At 39.6% G+C, this 20,867-nt stretch overlaps 1 protein-coding gene across 1 annotated transcript in view; it reads left to right on the top strand.

The window, feature by feature from the left end:
* The window catches only part of RYR2 (ryanodine receptor 2), a gene marked incomplete at its 5' end in the record, with an annotated part of 557,937 nt that overhangs the window by 534,609 nt on the left and 2,461 nt on the right, over positions 1 to 20,867 (top strand). Inside the window, 6 exon segments of the mRNA NM_001082757.1 lie at positions 2,247 to 2,393; positions 5,078 to 5,212; positions 14,950 to 15,106; positions 17,543 to 17,607; positions 19,812 to 19,912; positions 20,783 to 20,834. Coding sequence (NP_001076226.1) covers positions 2,247 to 2,393; positions 5,078 to 5,212; positions 14,950 to 15,106; positions 17,543 to 17,607; positions 19,812 to 19,912; positions 20,783 to 20,834 — 657 coding nt within the window.

Here is a 20,867-nt window from a genome sequence, read left to right as displayed (position 1 = left end):
AACGAGCATATGTTTATACGACAAAAAATGCCAATGCAAAATCTTGTGCGTTTTTATTCATTTTTCTTGAGCAATGGCATACTTCAAAGTTTATAGATTTTTTAAAGAAATTTGTAAATAATTTTTTAAATTATATTTCACTCATATTCAGTACTTTAGATATTTTTTTTCTTGATTGAGCCTTCTTTTTATCAAAGAACCTCTAGAAAATAAAAACAATGTTCAAGTATGTATGTGAAGGTACTTCAAAAAGTTCATGGAAATTGGAATTGAAAGACAAATTATTTTCATGCGAAATGTTTGAAATGCAAACATTTGTAATTTTTGTAATATGCATTTTTCACAAACTTTTTGAATACCTCTCGTATTACTTAAAGCTAACAACTCTCTGAAGATTTCATTCTTTAATTTTCACACTGACTGTATGGTGAACTTTAGTGCCATTCTTCTATTTAAAAACCTTTGACACTTTGCAAATTCTACTCTGTCTCCTACCTGCCTCACTCTGTCATGAGCCCAGAACATTGAGTATCTTAAAGGACCCTCCCTAATGGCTCAAACTCATGTCTTGTCAGTATATTTTAGAGCCAAACACTGTTAGGACTCTATTTTGCAACTAACCTGTTGTCTAATAATGGAAACAAATCTCCTGAACAAAAAGGAACCAGTCTTAGCCGTGGCTCCAGTTGGTTGTCTCCTTTCAAAGTAACCCATCCACATTGGCTTCTTCCTGCTAATGACCATCCTGCACACCACAATCCTTGCAGGCCCACTTTTGCCCAGGTTTAGCATGTCCATGAAGTTCACCTTCTGTGCACTTTTCCTGTGTTGCAGAGAATTTGGACATGGAGAGATCCTGAAGAATCAACTTCAGGCATCTTTCCAATAACTTACTCGGTTTTCATCCACCTGCAGTTTCATGGCTTCTGTTTGGCCTGTCATCTCTCAGCACATACTCAGTCTTCAATAGTACAGTTTCTCTCTGAAACAGGGTGACCAGATGAAATATATTATTCCTAGTTGAACTGAGGTTTCATAGAGCCACAATAAATAATTTTAGTATAAGCATGCCCCATGAAATATCTGGGACATACTAATGCTAAAATGTTTGGTTTTATGCTATACTCAAGTTTAACTAGGAAGCATTTATGTGCAATCTGTGGATGCACCCTTGGCTTAGCTTGTCAGCAGGTCTTGCTCATCTTGGGCTCACAAACATGTCTTATCTCGTCAGCGTTTGCATTTCTCAACATCTTGCTAGATGCCATCATCTGAATGTCCCATGGCAAATTCATTGTCTTCCCTCTCCTCCACTACTCCCCACCAAATCCCATCCCTTGTCCAATGGGGAAGGGAATGTTGGTTTGTTCTTTGGTTGACTGTAGAACAAGGATTCTCAATCAGGCAATTCTGCTCCCACCCCCCACCTCCTCCACCCCCTCCACATAACCTTTGTCATTGTCTGGAGACATCTTTTGTTGTTGCAAGTAGCACATGATAATGCTGTTGGTGGCTGATGGATGCTGCTGAGCAAGCATCTTATAGTGTGCAGGCAGCACCCCCCAACAAAGAGTTATCTGGTCTAAAATATTAATAGCTATAAGGTTGAGGAACTCTACTGTCAAGTAGAAGTCAACAAATTTTTCTCTCTGGGGGATAAATACATCTCCTTTTTTTCCCCCTGAACACAAAATTTTGTTGGAATAGGTCAAGTATATAAGTGATGAGACACTCAATTACCAATTCCTTGAACACCTTTACTACTATTCTCTCTGTGGTATAGGAACACACACCTGGATAGGAACACACACCCAGATGTGGTGCTGTTTCTAATTCCATTCACCTGGCCTATGTTTCTGACTTCCAGTGCTTTGTACTGATGAAATCACATTCATGCAGAAGATCCAAACATCGTTGGTGTTCAGTGAACTGCAACCTGATAATACACAAAAATCTACTTTTTAAAAATTTTCTTTGTTATTCTGAAGTACCTTGAGCACATATCTCCCTTAGTTCATCTAACACATTATTTCAGCTGTGAAGTCACTCTGCTTTAAAGGAAGAAGTAGTATCAAACCTTTTAGAGCAAACTAAATAAAAATATACTCAAAGAACAGACAAATACACATCCTAATTAGATTTGTAAGTTTATGGAGTGGTTATAATAGAGTGAAACCAGAGCAATTTTTGATGGTAGGCATGTGTTCTGTGATTTGATGTGCTGTCCTCCTGTTTTGTCTCCATAGTCCTTCCTCTACCTGGCCTGGTATATGACCATGTCCATTCTTGGACACTATAACAACTTTTTTTTTGCTGCACATCTTCTTGACATCGCTATGGGATTCAAAACGTTAAGAACCATCTTGTCATCAGTAACTCACAATGGCAAACAGGTAAACATTTGTCTTTTTCCCCCATTACAGAAGCTAAAAAAGAACAAATACAGCCAACCCAAATAAAACCAACCCTCAAATATCAACGTACAGTTTTAAAGATTGCATTTGAAAAGGAGGTCTGCACCTTTTTCCTTCTAAACCACAGGAATCAGTGGTTTTAGATTCTCCTGGAGTTTCTTGGCTTGACCAAGAAGTTGTGTGACCTTGGATAAATTAATTAAACTTTCTAAATCCCGATGTCAGTGTTTCTTGAAATGAAAATAGTAAAAATGTTTACCTTATCATATTTTTATGAAAAGTAATAGCCTCTGGCAAAAATTAGGCACTCAGAAAATTAGTTATTATATTGTTCCCAGTACAGTGTTGGCCCCATTTGACACAATGGGAAGCCAAAATAAGTTGTGTCACCTTGAAGTAGTATTACACAGTTATTAGCAGTAAAATGTAAGATACTACAATTCAACTTGTGATATTTTTAAAACTGGATATTAAGGTACTCTTTTCTCTACTTTTAAATAAGTGACAAAAAGTAAGAGGTTTCATATTTGACCAGGTCATACTGATTGAAGGAAAACAGTCTAGATCCAGGTAATCAACTTAAATTCTGACAGAACCCCATTATAATGTTAAAACTTGTCATACCTAGGAAGCCTACATTTATTAGTTCATTTGCAATTTTTGTGTCTGCTGGGTGGTAACACCATCTGTTAGTTATTTGGATACACAAAGACCTTCTTTGTCAGAGTCTTTCAGTCCAACACGGTTTAAATAACACCACTCCAGAAAACTTGAATTGTGTTCAAAGTAAAATTCACTTTATGACAATTAGCAGTTTCTAAATTCTGGCACATGGTTCCTACTTACAACTCTTGGTTCTTACTGTGACTATGAAAGGCATGACGAAAGTCTTCTGTGCTCTTTCATCAGTCCATTGGTATATTGTGTGTGAGCTCCTGGTATATGTAAAGGACTGGAGAGGCTGAATCTATTGTGTGATTCTACATACCAAGTCTGGCACTACTTTTAATCAATTTCTGAGCTTTTCTTTTTGAAGCATAAAATTATCATTTACAGAAATAGAGAGAGCTTTCTAGTCCTCAAACATGCAGAAATGTAGTGGCATTACACTTAATTTATAGAAATTGATTGATCCCTCTATTATGATAACATGTTTCTCCAGAGAATTGTAAAGTGATTTATCAAGACAATAGGTATATACAGTTGCTGTCAAGGACATAGGCGTGTGTGGTTTAGAAAAAACTCATGTAAAAATAATGCATTTTAATATGCTTAAAATTTCTGTGATATAACCAGAAATATATTTCAGCAACTTGGTAAAGGTTGAATTTTTAACATATCATATACATAGTCTATCAAATATGGTCTTGTAAAAGTTCATGGGAAATATAATATAAATATAAATTTATTTTGGTGCCAGAAATTTTGAAATACATGTGTATGAGGAGTCTTCAAAAAGTTCATGGAAATGCATATTATAAAAAAGCTATGTATGGATTTCAAAAAAATTTTTGCACCAAAAATGTGCCTTTTAATTTCATTATCCATGACCATTTTGAATTACCACGTATGTCTGTATATAAAAATAGTTAGAGCTTGAAATTAAAATTTAATATATAAAACTAAGAGAAGACCTTTCAAATTGTCACATTTAATTATACATTGAGAAAACTCGTCTTCAGAAATATTGTTGGTATTAGCTTGATGTTTTTCACTCTAATCATTGTTTTATGTATACAAAGCAAGTCTTCTCAGTTTTATGTTTGCAAATATTTAGATTACATGTCTGAAAAATTGTGTGTTCCCAGGTTTCAAAAGTAGTACAAACTTCTGTCTAGTTCTAGGATGTGGTTGAAAAGAAAAAATGATTTATGAACCTACTTACTACCATAAAAAATTGATATGAGTTATATGATGAATGTAAATTATTTACAGAAAATAGACCTCATAGGGTGGGCATTTGGCCTCACATTTAAGGCACTGCTTGGGATGCCTGCAAATCATTCTCATACCAGAGTGTGTGGGTTCTAGTTTTTGTACACTTGAGGTTTCAACTGCCTGATGGTAAGCATATTGTACGTGGCAGCAGTTGATGTCTCAAGTAGCTGAATCCTTGCAACCCACATGGAAGATCCAGATTGAGTTCTGGCTCCCAGCTTCTGCCTAGCCCAGACCAAGCTATTGCAGGAATTTGTGGATTAAACCAGAAGATGGGAGATCTCTCTCTCTGCTCCCCTGTCTCCCTCACTCTATTCCTCTAAAATAAATAATTTTAAGGAAAGTACTTCATGTAGTATCTACCACCAAGTATTTAGATAATATAAAAATGAATATTTTGAGTGGTTTGTTAATATTGTTAATTCAGTCTAGAGATGAGTCTTTATAACAATTCATTTATATTCTACACTATGCATTTATCAATTTATTGAGTAGTTGTTTTGCAAGAAATAGTCTGACAACTTGATAAAATTAATAGAATATTAAATTTATCCCTGGGCGGGTTAAGAACAGTAGGAAATAATGAGGTTATATAATCCATTAGCTTCTAGTCAGTAGATGCAGCCTTGTTCTCACTATCACACACTCTCCCATACTAATGTCAAATATCTCAATCATATGTCCTTTATTTCTAATTATGTGTTTGATGTCACATTGCTTTCCAGCTTGTATTAACTGTTGGCTTATTAGCTGTTGTTGTTTACCTATATACGGTGGTGGCATTCAATTTTTTCCGAAAATTCTACAATAAAAGTGAAGATGGTGATACCCCAGATATGAAATGTGATGATATGCTGACGGTAAGTTCATAAAATTTGTTCCCATATGAATACAAAAAAATTAACCTATTCCTTCAATCTAAGTATTTGTGTATTCTTAACTGTAGAATGAAAAAAGTGGAATATATAGTAAAAAGTTGAATGGCTCTTTTAAAATGAGTAATTTCCATTTTAAAAGCAAACATAAAGATCATTTTTGTTGATATTCTACATCTGCTGTACAGTCTGAAAATGAGAACTATTGAGTAACAGAGAGCTAGGAGAAGTAAGGTCATCACTTTAGCCTGTCATGTATATATTCCAGGACAGAAGGTAAAATTATTTCCTGGAGAACTCATGTGGGCTATTTGAATTGACTCAACACTCAACAACTTTAGAGAGATTTTGCAATACTTATCAAATTTTTAAGTACTAGATTACTTCAAAAATGTAAATAATACCTTCAAGTGCAAAATTTTGACATCCATGCAGAGTTTTTTCATAATATGCATTTTCTATGAACTTTTTGTAGATAGTTCATGTATATACGCTTTGAGCTGACAATTCTGCTAGTAATTTACCTGGAAGTTTGCTCACAAATATGCCTCTGTGTATTCAGGGACATTAGCAATGTACACAACTGGAAATCATCTAAATGATCATAAATAGAGGCCTAATTAAGTTAACTGATAAATCCATAAAACCTCTGCAACTACTGACAAATGGGGGGGGCATCTATATTTGTTAATGATAGAGGCATACATATTAAATTCAACAATTTGTACAACACACACACACACACACACACCCCAAAAAAAACCTGTTTGAGAACGAGTTTTACAGTTAATTCTCATAATACGACTCATTGAGGACAGAGGTTCTGTATGGAGAGTTAGTGTAGAACCTGCTGTTAATTTAACAATTAACACTCATATATATGATGTCAGTGACCACCCAAGGCTCTTGACTTGAGATGCCAAGGCTATGGAAGGCTTTTGAAGCCACAAACTCTGTCAGTATTTAGACAAGGCCTTAAGCAAAGTGGAAGTTCTCTCCTCCCTTTAGAGAAAAGTACATCCTTCTTTGCTGGCCATTTCTTTCTGCTGGGGTCTCACTCATAGAGATCCTTGATGAGGAACATTTTTTGCCACAGTTTCTTGGCCTTCCATGACTTAAATGCTCTCACAGGATTTACAGCCAGACCAGGAAGGCTTAAGGGCTGATTCTGAGGTTAGAGTGTTACTTATGCTGAATGGACTGCTTCCCATATTGGAACAGTCTCTCCTTTTTAATTTTATGTATCATTATTACAAGGCAATTGCTCCTATTTATGTGATCACTTTAACACTTAATCCTATCTATATGTTCACTTTAACACTTGATAGCATTTTTACCACCTAACTTAATGGGATTTGGAGTCCCATGACAAGTTTTTAAATGGTACCCTTAGAAATAAGGCCATAGGAATGTATGCAAAACTATACAGCTTTACAGCTACAAACATCTTCCTTCCTCTCTTATTCCCACTATTAGTTTTGACTGAGATCCATCTTCAATTGACTTTATACACGTATGATTAATTATGTTAAGTAAAAGTGCAACAAATAGAATGGAGAAAAACAAATAACAAACACACACACAAAAGAGAAATTAGTCCTTAACATTCAAGACAAGGGCAGCTCAAGTCATTCCTTCTTGAAGTGTCAATTTCATTTATGCAGATTTCATTTTAGGTGTTCTATTACTTCTCACATATCAGGGAGAACATATGGTATTTGTCCCAATAGGACTGGCTTATTTCACTAAGTATGATGTTTTCCAGATTCATCCATTTTATTGCAAATGACCAGATTTCATATTTTTTTTACTACTGTGTGGATTCCAGCGTGTACATACCTAATGATTTCTTTATCCAGTCTTTGATTGATGGGCATTTAAGTTGATTCCATATCTTAGCTATTGTGAATTGAGCTGCAACAAACATGGGAGTAATAAATACTTGTATTTACTGATTTCATTTCCCTTGGATAAATTTTCGGAGTGGGATGGCTGGGTCATACAGTAGGTCTATATTCAGATTTCTGAGGTATCTCCATGCTGTCTTCCATAGTGGCTTTACCAGTTTCCATTCCCACCAACAGTGGGTTAGGGTACCTTTTTCTCCACATCCTCACCAACATCTTTTGTTTTCTGTATGAAAGCCATTCTAACTGGGTTGAGGTGAAACCTCATTGTGGTTTTGATTTGCATTTCCCTGATGGCAAGTGATCCTGAACATTTTTTCATGTGTCTTTTGACCATTTGGAGTTCCTCTTTTGATAAATGCCTGTTTAAGTTCTTTGCCCATCTAATAAACTGGGTTGTTTGTTTTGTTGTGGAGTTTCTTGATCTCTTTGTATATTCTGGTAATTAATCCTTTATCATTTGCATAGTTTGCAAATAATTTCTCCCATTCTGTAAGTTGCCTCTTCACTTTCCTGAGTATTTCTTTTGCAGTATGGAAGCTTCTCAATTTGATGTAATTCCATTTGTTAATTTTGGCTTTGACTGCCTGTGCCTCTGGGGTCTTTACTAAGAACTCTTTGCCTGTGCCAGTGCCTGTTTCCCCAATGTTCTCTGATAATCTGATGGTGTCAGGTCATAGATTTAGATCTTTAATCCATGTTGAGTGGATTTTTGTGTAAGGTGTAAAGTAGGGATCCTGTTTCATGCTACTGCACATGGAAATCCAGTTTTCCCAGCACCATTTGTTGAAGAGACTGTCCTTGTTCCAGGGATTGAATGTAACTCCTTTGTCAAATACAAGTTGGTTGCATATGCTTGGATTCATTTCTGGGTTTCTAAAATAAGAAAAAAAAAATCTCAAAAACGATAATGAGTAACTATCAGATGAACTGCAGGTTGCTTAAAATTTGGAGAGATATAGTTCTTTAATAACATGACAATGAATTCACACCATTCTCTTGGGTGAAGGTCACATTTTTGAAGGCCTGGGATACAAGAGGTGCTTAGCAGGAGAGTGGGGAGCAAAACCTTCTAATCCCTAGGTCATACCTTGATGAGAGCAGTGCAAATCATGTTATTTATGTGGAAAGCACTCATAACTTTTAAATATTTCATATCATTAAAAATCATTCTGAAGATACTTTGTGATTTCTATGTGATAATTACCTGCTTGGAGAACACAGTATTAGAGCTGACAGGGGAATATGATGATTATGATCAATCATATATGAACTTCAATCCTCAAAAGGCAGAAAACACTGTCCCAGTTACAAGTTCCTAGGTTTATTACCAAGTACTTATACAGCGGTTATTATAAGTGATACTGGCCCAGGTATTGTCCCAGTGCTTTACAAAGATTAGCTCATTTAATCTAATAACAATTTAATGTTGTATTAAGTACTCTCATCCTTATTTTACGACAGAGAAACTAAGCTACTAAGTGTTTAAGCAGCTTGTCACAGGTCACACTGTTAGGAAGATGTCATTGCTCTCTGCTGTGCTACCTTATGGGTATTAATTCCATTAATTCTTGTGCTATTCACTTAGTGATATTTTTGTGCCAGGCATTTGTTGAGGATAAGGTTTGAATAAGTATAGTCCCTGAATTTAAGGAACTTGCATGGATACCTCTTTAGAAAGTCTACTAATCTTGGTTTTATAAAAAGATTTATTTGTTTAGTTTATTTCAAAGGCAATGTTACAGAGAGAGAGGGAGAGACAGAGAGAGAGAGAGAGATCTCCTGTCTGCTGGTTCACTCCTCACATGGCTGCAATGGCCAGGGCTGGGCCAGGCCTAACCCAGGAGCGAGGAGCTTCTTGCAGGTCTGCCACATGGGTGCACATACCAAGGACTTGGGCTGTCTTCCACTGCTTTCCCAGGCCATAGCAGAGAGCTGGATCAGAAGTGGAGCAGCCAGGAATCAAAGTGGCATCCTATGAGATGCTGGCATTTCAGGAGGCTGCTTAATTTGCTACACCACAATGCTAACCCTAACTTATTCTTTTTTGAAGGAGTTGTTCCAGGGGGAAAAATGCTCCAGAAAGTCCTAAAATTTTGGGAGAGCTTCAGGGTTATTGCCTCATCAGTATTCCTACTGCCTACAGGATGGTTAATGTCCACTACTTCACCTTTTGACTATAAGATCTAGTGTAAGATGTTTAATGATAAAAAACTTTTAAAAAGTAATGGACTAAAAATTATTCTCCAAATCCTAGAATCTAAAAGTTACTTTTAAAGGCTAGTGGTCACTGAAATAAAAATGACTTCCTTAATGAAACATCATGTGAGTACCAGAGTGGAAGATATCAAGGTGGACAATAGACCCAGGCATTTTAAATAATACCATAGTCTCCTTTTGTGGCATCATAAGTTGGCATGACTGAAGCACAAGGTTTATTCTTTGATCCTCTTCTTCTCTGCTTCATTGCTTGGCAAATAATACCTGCGCCCTTCCTGGAACCCCTCCGTCTGCCTGCCTTTCCATAGCACCCTGGACCCGGCTCTTCTCCGGCTACCCCCTTCTTCTAAATGTATCTCATCCTTTCCTTCCATACTTTTCTCATATAGCAGAGAAAAATTTATAAGGATGTTTTGTTGTTGTTTTTCTAGCAACTTCCATGCACTCAGGAACTGACTGGTCTCTATTAATAACCCTCCATCAGAGTCACTGACATGTGACAGGTTAGCATCCCTCCCCACGTTGCCTCCTCCCTCAACTGCCACTCCAGGACCAGTTTGGACACTTCAGTGATTCTTCATCCCCTGACCTGTGTGCTGCCCTTGATATGCCCTTTGTTCAGAGCCTGTCTACTCTGTGACCTTGAGAATGGGGAGGGGGAGGTCATCAAGGCACAAGGGAGGTGTGTTAGGGACTAACAGAAGGCACAGGTGCCTACTGTGACTCCTGAGAGGTTCATTTGTATTCCAGGAGAAACAGTGTATCTAAATCTCAAAATCCACTAGCTTCCAGGCAGAAAGTTGACTTGGATTTTTCATTTGCAGAGGATATGATGCTTTGGGAATTACTCACAATTGGCTGGGAATAGGGATGATTTGGATAGTGGCATTCGGTGACCTGTGCTTGGCAGTGGAGTCAGTATGCAGTATTAGGTCTACTAAGACCCTTGCAACAACCTGGTCTCTCCTGGTGCCGTGTAGTCATATTTAACACTATGAAAGTTGTATTCATTGTATCCTTAGATGACTATCTTAAATGTCACTCACAGTATGCATTTCCATTGATTTTCTTAATTTTGCTTAGAATGATAACTGCTCTCATATGGTTAATTTTGCCCAATTACATGTGGCATGATCCAGAAGACAGAGAAATTTAACCTATGTTAGGTTGAAGAGATGCAATTTTTGACGTTTTTAGCTATAAACTTAGCTGGAGCCTAGGTTTTCTTCAGCTTGAGAAATTTCTGTCCTTCCGGCTGAGACTGGGAGCTACCAGCTCAGTTGTAGGTTTTATCTCCCTTTTGTGTTGCTACAACTGAATACTTGATGCTTGGTAATAAAAAAGAAGTCTGTTGGGTGGCCATGTGGGAGTCATGAATGTATTTCCAGGCTCCCGGCTTCTGCTTAGCCCAGGCTTGGTTGATGTGGCCATTTAGGGAGTAAGCCAGCAGATGGATCGTGCTGGCATCCTGGTGAAGGTTGGCAGATATGTGCAGATGAGGGCCAAGGGTGGCATCAGCCTGCTCTCTGGAGAATGGACCTGGTCCCATGAGAACTACTTTAATCCCTTTTCTAACCCCATCTCTTAAAATTGTCTACCACTTCAACATTGCCACATAGGGACCAAGCTTCCAGCCCATGAACCTTTAGGGGGAAAACTTAATCCCAACCATAGCATCATACATAGTAGTAAACTTCTTATCTTGCTGTCACTCCCCCTCTTTGTGGAGGAACGACACTAAACCCTGCCTAGGTTTCCTATCCGAGTCACGGCACCATTATGTCTCCTAGGCTTCCTATCCGAGTCACGGCACCATTATGTTGCTCCCCCTCTTCGTGGAGGAATGACACAGGACCCTGCGCTGTTCTTTTGTCTGCTCGGCCCTCCCCGGGTTTGCTGCTGGTTCTTCCCGGGTTGGCTACCGACCCTTCCACCTCCGTGGAAGCGGCACACCGCTGGCCGGCTCTCTCGGGGGCTTCTCGGGGGCTTCTCGGGGGCTGCTCAGGTGTTCCTGGTGCATGTTGTCTCTCTCCTCCTTTATAGTCCTCTTCCACCAATCCCAACTCTGCTACCTACACGCCGAGTACGCTGCTCTCCTCCAATCAGGAGCAGCTCCTACAGCTTGTCAAGTTGGTGAAAGGCAGCTGTGTAGAAGATGTTTACTCCTCTCCCAGCGCCATATTGTGGGAGAACAGATGCATAGAATAAGTCTTAATTCGAGTAACTTAGTCTAGTCTGAGTTGCTCCCCACATCTTGCCTTTCACTGGAATGAGGTTGGGGCACTGTGAGTATATATCTTAGAAGCCTCTTTCCTGCGAGAGAGCTGTCAGTTCCAACACACAAGCCGCATCACAACTCCTAACTCATCACAGGGAGGTCCAACTGCTGATTGGTTGAACCAGACAGCAGTCTGTTGCTTTGCACAAGCTCATATCCAGCTGATTGTCCTTAGGACTCTCACATTGCAGATTCATTACCTAGATTAACCTTACAGTCTCAGGGTCCAAATACCCCATTTTAATTTGTTTCTTACTAATGCTTGTGGAGTAGCTTCTTTCAATGGCAAAATAATAATAATATTAATAATAATAGCAATAGGCCGGCGCCGCAGCTCAATAGGCTAATCCTCTGCCTTACGGCGCCGGCACACCAGGTTCTAGTCCCGGTCAGGGCGCCGGATTCTGTCCCGGTTGCCCCTCTTCCAGTCCAACTCTCTGCTGTGGCCTGGGAGGGCAGTGGAGGATGGCCCAAGTGCTTGGGCCCTGCACCTGCATGGGAGACCAGGAGAAGCACCTGGCTCCCGGCTTTGGATCAGTGCAGCGCGCCAGCTGCAGCAGCCATTGGAGGGTGAACCAACGGTAAAGGAAGACCTTTCTCTCTGTCTCTCTCTCTCTCACTGTCCACTCTGCCTGTCAAAAATTTAAAATAATAATAATAATAGCAATAATAATAAGTAATGTAACTGATCTGTTACGCTGGTGATCTTTCAAAGTGGAGGTTTATTAAAACCAGCCAGCAAGCAAAAAATATATGAAATAGGAGCTGGCTAGATTTCATTTAATTAACTTAGTCCTCAAAAGATAATCTCTTCTTTATGACAGTCTTTTTAGCCTTTCCTTTTCACGGACTGCCGTCTGTATTTCTACTGAAATAAGTTCTCTCACTCATGTCATGTTTTCCATCAATTTCATCCCAAGTTTCTGCCACCACTTTACCATTCTAGGCTGTTTTCCCAGGCCTGAGAGAACACTTTAGTTTTCACGTAAAGGTAATTTGCATCTTCCATAGTCTACAGCAGGTGTCGCTATAGCTGCAGTTTTACAGACTCCACAATGATTCACCAGGGATTTTTTTTTTTTCAGGTTATAGTGTTTTGAGCCTGAGAATCTAATTAGACTATCAGTATTCTCATAGAATTTTAACCTCTTCTCCAAGAATGTAGAAAGGGAAAGTTAAAAATGATGACATTTAGGGTAAAAAAGATGTTTGTAGCCAGAGAGCCAAGGAGAGTCACTTGACATAGGTAAGGACACTTCTCTCCAAAGGAAAGGAATCATTATGGCAGCTTTTACAAATTCACAGGTCTGCATAGACCGCCCACTGCCTTTGCATTGAGGGGATTCAGGGAAGGCATCAGGAACTGGTATTTCTGGGAAAAAACTTTTCCAAGTGATTGAGGAGAAAGAATACACTCCTAGGGAAACAGATGGCCTGGGTCATTGTTATTGATGTTACCCTATTTCCCCAACAAACAGTCTCTTTCCTTCTGGTTTGTTCTGTGTCTTATATTCTGTTCCATCAATAACCGGTAAAGAAATGATACTTAAAGCCATGAAATTGAGAAAATTCCCCAAGGGAATATTTTAGAAGTTAAAAAAAAAAAATCAAAGAACCGGTCATGAGACATTTTCATGAAGAGATGGGGAGTGAAGAACTGGCAGAGGAGGAGGAGAAAGTAGGTTAGAAACAGAGAAAAGAACCAGGGGAGTGTGGTATCACAAAGTGAAGAAACTGTGTCAAGGCCTTGGCTTCCTTCAGTGTGGCAGGCAGCAAGTTAATAGCTCTGAACAAGGCCTGGTGTTATTATAACATAGCAGGTTAAGCCACCCCTGCAATGCCAGCATCTCATATGGCTGCTAATATGAGTCCTGGCTACTCCACTTCTGATCCAGAGCCGTGCTAATACACCTGGGAAATCAGCACAAGAGAGCATAAGTGCTTGGGCCCCTGCACCCATGTAGAAGACCTCAATAAAGTTCCTGGCTCCTGGTCTCAGCGTGGCTCAGCCCTGGCAGTTGTGGCCATTTGGGAAGTGAACAAGCAGATGGAAGATTCATTCTCTCTCTCTCTCTCTCTCTCTCTCTCTCTCCCTTACCCTCTCCTTTTTTCTCCCTGTAACTCTGACTTTCAAATAAATAAATTTTTAAAAGAATAGGTTTTAAACTCGTGGGTGACACATCAGTAGAGTAAATAAGTTTATCTAGAACATTGTAAGAAGGCCTCATGGAGGAAGGGTTATTAATTAAGGCCCAAAGGATGAGTATGAATGGGATAAGACTGGGAGGAGGATATGGCAAAATAAGGAGAATATGCAAACAAAGATTGAGAATCAGGAGTAGTTTATTTGGAGGAGGCAAGGACAGAATGGAGGGCAGTGCTTGGAGCGATGAAAGAACAAATTAGGTTACATGTGGCTCAATTTGTGGGCCCAAAATGCGGAATTTGAACTTATCTTGAATGAAATAAAGCACTAGGTGCTCTGAGCTGGTGACTCTTAACCTGACTTTCCCCTCCAAGGGACATTTGGTATCTGGTGATATTTTTCATTTTCACTATGGAATGGGGTGCTATGGCCATAAAGTGGGTAGAGATCAAGAGACGCTTCTGAAGTATCCTACAATTCAGAAATCCACAATAGAGAATTACCTATCCTCAAACGTACATTGCAGAAGGCCTCCTTTGTCTGCATGGGGCAGTGGTAGCTGTACTTGCTGTGGTTGACTTAATATTGTAAATTTCAAAAATGAGCTGCTCTCTGTTCCCTGTCTCACCCTTCCGTCTTTTTTCTTTATTATGGGTATTAAAGGAGAAAAGAATTTCAAAATCATATTATATTCCATGATTGCTAGGTAAGGGGAGGGCAAGTGTCATTAAGTCTGTGTTCCAACTTAATTTTTTAAGATGCCATCTTGTTATAAAGTATGCTTTTACTTTCCCTTTCCTATGTCTTCTATGCTCAAATTAATCAGAAAATGCAATTTAAAAAAGCTTTGTGCCACTTACTGTGATCATACTATGATTACCTTATTATATCAGATGCTTTGGAATCTGGACACTCCTGAGGTGTATTTCATTTTCTCCAAAGTGAGACAGAAGGTATTAATCAGAGTGTACAGAATAGAGCTTTATTTAAAAGGCAAGAGCCAAGTGTTTCTATCACAATTACAAGTATTCAGACAAAAAGAGGAAATACAGAATGCAAAGATCTCACTTTTTCAGAGTGAGGAATTAGACCTAGAGAGAGAATCTTAGGTTTGTTTAGTAAAAAAATGGGAAAGGTGTCTGAGGAATGGTACCATTTTTCTCTTTTCCAGTGCTATATGTTCCACATGTATGTTGGGGTACGTGCTGGAGGGGGTATCGGTGATGAAATTGAAGACCCAGCAGGAGATGAATATGAGATCTATCGAATCATCTTTGACATCACTTTCTTCTTCTTTGTCATTGTCATCCTCTTGGCCATAATACAAGGTAAGTATCTTCATAGAAACTCATGAAAATCTAAGAATTGATCTATCACCTATTGAAGCTCATATTTGAGATAGGAAAGAATGTCAAGTGTTTTCTAAAAAAGCTGAATAAAACTTCTCCACCTAGTCTTTCCTCCTTGTGAAATCTGTAGAGGGAAAAGTAAAGAAAAATAGGTCTCTGGCAAGAGGTGAAGATGCACACTGTTTTCTTGTGTCACCTTTCACATACCATAATAGGAAGAGCACTTCTTCATTTGAATGCCAGCTCTGCCATTGACTGGCTTGAAGAATTTTAAGGGTATGTGGTGGTGATGAGCTTTTAGCTTTGGTGAGTCTATTTTGTGGAAAAAAATATAAATTTCAAAGGCCCTATTTTTTTCATTTTTATTGATTTTTTATTTTTAAATTTTATTTAAATTATACAAGTTTCATGTATTTCATATATACAGATTTCAAAACATATGATACTTCCCACCCTCTAACCCTTCTTCCTCCTCCCTCTCCTATTCCTACTCTTAATTTTTACAGAGATCTGTTTTCAGTTTACTTAATGATCGTAAGGTTAATCTTACACTAAGTAAAGAGTTCGACAAATAACATGACTTCTAAAAAAATATTTATTTATTTGAGAGGCAGAGTGAGTGACAGAGAGAGGGAGAGAGGGAGAACTTCCATGTTCTGACCTACTCCCTAAATGGCCACAATGGCCAAGATTCAGCCAGGTAAAGCCAGGAGGCTACCACTCCATTGGCTCTCTCACGTGGGTAGCAGGGACCCAAGTACTTGGGCCATCTTCCACTGCCCTTCCAGGCACATTAGCAGGGAGCTGGATTGAAAGCAGAGCAACTAGAAGTTGAACCAGCATTCTGATATTGGATGCCGGCATCACAAACAGTAACTTGACCTGCTGTTCTACAATTCTGGTCCAAGGTCCTATGATTTTTGAGAGGTTAAAAGAAATGACACACAGGGACTGGCATTGAGGAAGAGTACATTAAACTGCCACCTGTGACACTGGTATCCCATATTATAGCTACTTCAGTTCTGATCTAGCTCCATGTTAATGCACCTGAGAAAGCAGCAGAAGATAGTCCAAGTGCTTGGGCCCCTGCACCCACAGAGGAAACCCAGATAGAGCTCCAGGCTCTTGACTTCAGCCTGGCCCAGCCCCGTCCATTGTGGCCATTTTGGTGATGAACTAGCAGATCTCTCTCCCTCCCTCCGTGCCTCCCTGCCTCTCTCTCTCTCTCTCTCTCTCGCTCTCGCTCTCGCTCTCTGCCTTTGAACTAAATAAATAAATCTTTAGGAAGAAAATGTCTTACATTTCAATTCCCGGAAAATGACTCATGAAGCTGTTATGCTAAAGGAGCTACCATGGACCAGGCACCGGGCTTTACGTGTAGCCTTTCAACAACATGATGAGAACACTACTGTTGTTCATTATTCACACTTGACCTGTGAAGTAACTGAGCCACCTTGAGCCTAAGTAACTTGGCCAAGGCACACAACAACAGTCGGGGCTGGAACCATGTCCAATCTGGTTCAGTCTGGGTCCAGAGCCCCCACGTGCAACCACAGTGCTCTAGGTACCCACTAGCTCTTGCTTTTATTCCAAGGACACTTGGAGTGTGTTCTTTTTCTCTCTCTGAAAAAAGAAAATCACTCATGTTATCCTTTTTCTGTTTCACACATTTATCCTGGCTTGAATTAAATGTCTATAAATGTGACATTATCCTTTAACTTCCACAGGCATGAGACGGTGGTATTTGTCAGGAAAGTACATGGACAAGCTTAAAGGACTCACAATCCATTTGTTATATCTTTATTGGGTATAACAATAATGTGTTTATAAGAGGGCAAAGTCGTGAAACACTTGGAAGAAAGTGTGAAGCCAGCAAGTCACAGGAGGAAAGAAGCTGAACCAGGCCACATGATTCAGTTCATTTCCGATTGCCACATTGATAAAATGATGGAGAGTTTGCTAATGAGGAACTTGTGAGAAAAGTTTTTTTGAGGGAGGCAAATTCTCACAACTGATACAATTATGTTTTATTTCCAGATTAATACTCAAAAACCTTCCTGTTGGAGTTTTCTGTGGTTTATAACCACAAATCTCAACAGCTCTTTTCCAGCATGAAGTAGATAAACAGTCATCTGCATAGGCCACATAGTCTAACAAGATTCCACTTGAGCTTAAAATGCTTTTCCCAGCAAGTGTGTGCCCCAGTGACTGACCACACACTGCCCCCTGGGAGAAAATGCCACTCCCTTGCTGGAAGCACCCGGTGTGAACTTATACTTTGCTTTGACCGTGTTCTCCCAGTTGCCCCAAGTGGTTGTGTTTTCCCTTTCCTTAGAAGCATTAGCCAAGGGGCTAGGAATTCCATTATTTTTCTCTGTTTGCTGAAGATTCAACTGTGTCTTTATTTAACATTAGGTTTAATTATTGATGCTTTTGGAGAACTCAGAGACCAGCAGGAACAAGTCAAAGAAGACATGGAGGTGAGGCTTTTGGGTCAGGACTCAGCTTTGGCTGTTGCTGTTGCAGGCACTCATTTTCCTCTCTGCCTTTGTCGAGAGAATCATGAACATAGGAGAAAGGAGCACAATGCAGAATGTGTGGTTTCAGAAAGGAGGGCAACGCAGGATGTGTGGTTTCATTTGCTATCATCAATTTAGGCAGTACCTGTGATTGAGCAGGGTGCCAGGCTGGAACCCAGTAGACCCTAAGTGCACATGCACAAATACAACACCATCCTGTCCCTCAAGACATAGAGAGATCATTCATTCAAAACCGTGGATTCACTAACAAATAAAGCAATAGATGATAACAGAACATCATCAAGAACCCTTTATGTACATAAACCCTGAGTCCTGGGGTCTCCGGGCTGGTGTCTAATTTATTACTGAATGATCAGAAAACTTCTTGGAAGAACAGATGCTCAGCTGAAGGTTCCAGACGTGTGGGTTTGAGGGGAAGAAAGCAGGATACCTTAGGCGACCTTCTGGTCCTGTGTCCCCTCCAGGCACATCTTCGTGAGTCCCACCTTTGAGTTGCCCAAGGGTATCACCATCTGATATATCAGTGCTTCAAGATGAAGCATTAACTTCTAGGGGGCGGGCTGCAGATGAGGGCCAGCAAATAAAGAACCTAGTAATTCATTTGTGAGATTGACAGTTTAATGTATGGACTGTGGAAAACAGGAAAGGAGTTTCAAGCAGGATAGTAAGATGATTGGACTTGCATTCTGAAAAGATAACCATAGTTTAAAATATGAGGAATGAATAGGAGACTGCTAAGTGCAGGGGCAGGTAAAGGAGCTGTCAGCATTTTCCAGATGGGAAATTATGAAGTTTTTGGTAAAGGAGAGCCACTAAGGATTCGGAAACTAAATGGATTGAACCTGCACTTGGGAGGTAGAATGAAGAGAACTTAGTGAGTGGCCAACTGGAAAAGAAAGAAGACGGGGCAAGGACAGGGGATGCCCAGCTTCAAGCATGAATGACCAGATAGTGCAGTTAAGTGACCAGCGTAACCTAGAAGCAAAGCACGTGCATAAGTATCACTTACGAGCCGAGTTGAACCTGCTCAGTGTGAGAGCCATCCACTGGCGTGGTGTAGAGACCTGATTGTCCTCCCTATTGCTGTAGGGGGCCTATCTGCTACCTGCAGTTGTTGATTAGTAAGGCAGGAAGAATTTTATACGTAATCATAATCATCTTGATTCGCAGCCTTAGAATCCAGCGCATTGTAACCATGCTTCAGAGTATTAAGCAGCTTCTATCAGGGAAAGTTGGGCACCAGAGTGACATGAGGACAATAACTATTGAATGAATTAGAGTCAGTACATATGAAAATTTTTAGCATTTGTTTGAAGGGCAAAATGGCAGACACAGAGTCAGAGAGACAGAAAGAGAGGGACAGAGACAGCTCCCATATGGGATGTGTGTGTCCCAAGTAGCATTTTAACTACTACACCAAGCACCCACCTTAGTACAGATGATATTTTAATAATGAAATAGAAGGTTTTGTGGCCCAACCCTACAGATGGCAGACCTGAGCTGGTGCTGCTCCACAGGCTGCTTGAAGAAAGGTATGGTCCAGAATGCATGTGGGAGGGCAAATGATTAGGCACCTGGTTCCTAGAGCTGACATCATTTTCAGTATCTGTCCACTGACTAATCTTGTACATAGCAAAGTGCCTGGCACATGGCTGACCCTCAAGGAATCATGGATGGCACACCTTGTAGCTTCATATGTGATTTGACTTTCCCCAAAGGGAAATTTTTGTGCCTTTTCCCTCTTAGTCATCAGAATTTGTTCAGGTAGCAACGGAGTTTGAAGTTTTCTTTGAGGACACAGTTAATTCTGCCTGGGTAACTTGAGTCAGTGCCATGAACAACAGCGGTCACTTGGACATCAGTTTCACCCAGACTGGAGAAAAAAGTGCCTTACAGCTAGCATTATCCTGTACTTTTTCTTCATCTGTTACTTCTTTCTGCTGGTATCTATGCAATTCCAATGCTGAGACACAGTTGCAGTAGCTAGTACATTCATATTCATAGACTGGCACAACCTCCTTTTATAGTGATCTCTGCCATACCTTAAGTAAAGTAAATTGATGTGCCTAAATGCTGAATTGTGTTTTCCTTTTGTCTTGGGTTTTCAATTCCCTGACATTTTCCTATTTCCCTTTGTCTTCTAGACCAAATGCTTCATCTGTGGGATAGGTAATGACTATTTTGACACAGTGCCACATGGCTTTGAAACCCACACCTTACAGGAGCACAACCTGGCCAATTACCTGTAAGTGAGCTCATCTCTGATGCTTCTGCCTGTCTGGTAGCCACCAGTTCCCCCCAACCATGGGAAGTGTGAGAAGTCAGACAGAGAGAAGCTTCTTTTTCCTTACAGTTGCTGTAGATGCTTAGACAGCTAGTCTTTCCCTCTGGAGTAGGTTGACTTAGGAAATGAAGTTGCAGCCCTTAATATAAACAGCTCTTTCTAGCAAGCAAAATGGATTGGTGGAAAGGGTGGAGCACAGCGTCTCAGGGAGTCTTGCACGTGTTTCTCATTTCGAATAGGAATCCACCAGCTGCTGCCTGGAGATATGTGAATCTCCATTTTTCTTTTCTGAGGACTTAGATTTCTTTAGGCACTATTGGAAACCCAGTTAAAAGTTGCATTTATTTTTTAAATATGTAGAATTCTGGTCATTACTTGGAACTAGCCAGAAAGTACTTTGGTAAAATGCCATTTGTACACATTTGCTGACTCAATTTTAACATTAAACAGAAGAGGTGTAGAGTAGTATTATATGACAACATATGGTTTCATTATACTCAATTGAACCAATCTATAAGTTAGAACTTCTCATAAGCTAGTCATCAGTTGAAATTCATCAGTGTTGATTTGATTCTGACAAAAATATCTGTATTCCTTACCTGAAGTTAAAGTGCCTCTAAGATAAAATCATGCACCAGATCAGAAAAGTTAAGTAAAAAATATCCTTATCTGTTTCTGGTAAATTATAATTAATTTAAAAAATGTATTTGTGGTGTTTTCTTTGTGCTTATTGTAACTGAACACAATATATAACATGTGAAAATATTTCTTGTGTGTGTGTACTGATATCTCCATGCAATCCAATTCTGATCAGTGTCTCTGTATCTCTAGGTTTTTTCTGATGTACCTCATAAACAAAGATGAAACAGAACACACAGGACAGGTAGGTAAACAGGGACTAAATACCATTCCCTGA

The sequence above is a fragment of the Oryctolagus cuniculus genome, chromosome 13 (genome assembly GCF_964237555.1).
Source record: "Oryctolagus cuniculus chromosome 13, mOryCun1.1, whole genome shotgun sequence".
NCBI lineage: Eukaryota > Metazoa > Chordata > Mammalia > Lagomorpha > Leporidae > Oryctolagus > Oryctolagus cuniculus.
This window is presented reverse-complemented; position numbering and strand designations above follow the sequence as displayed.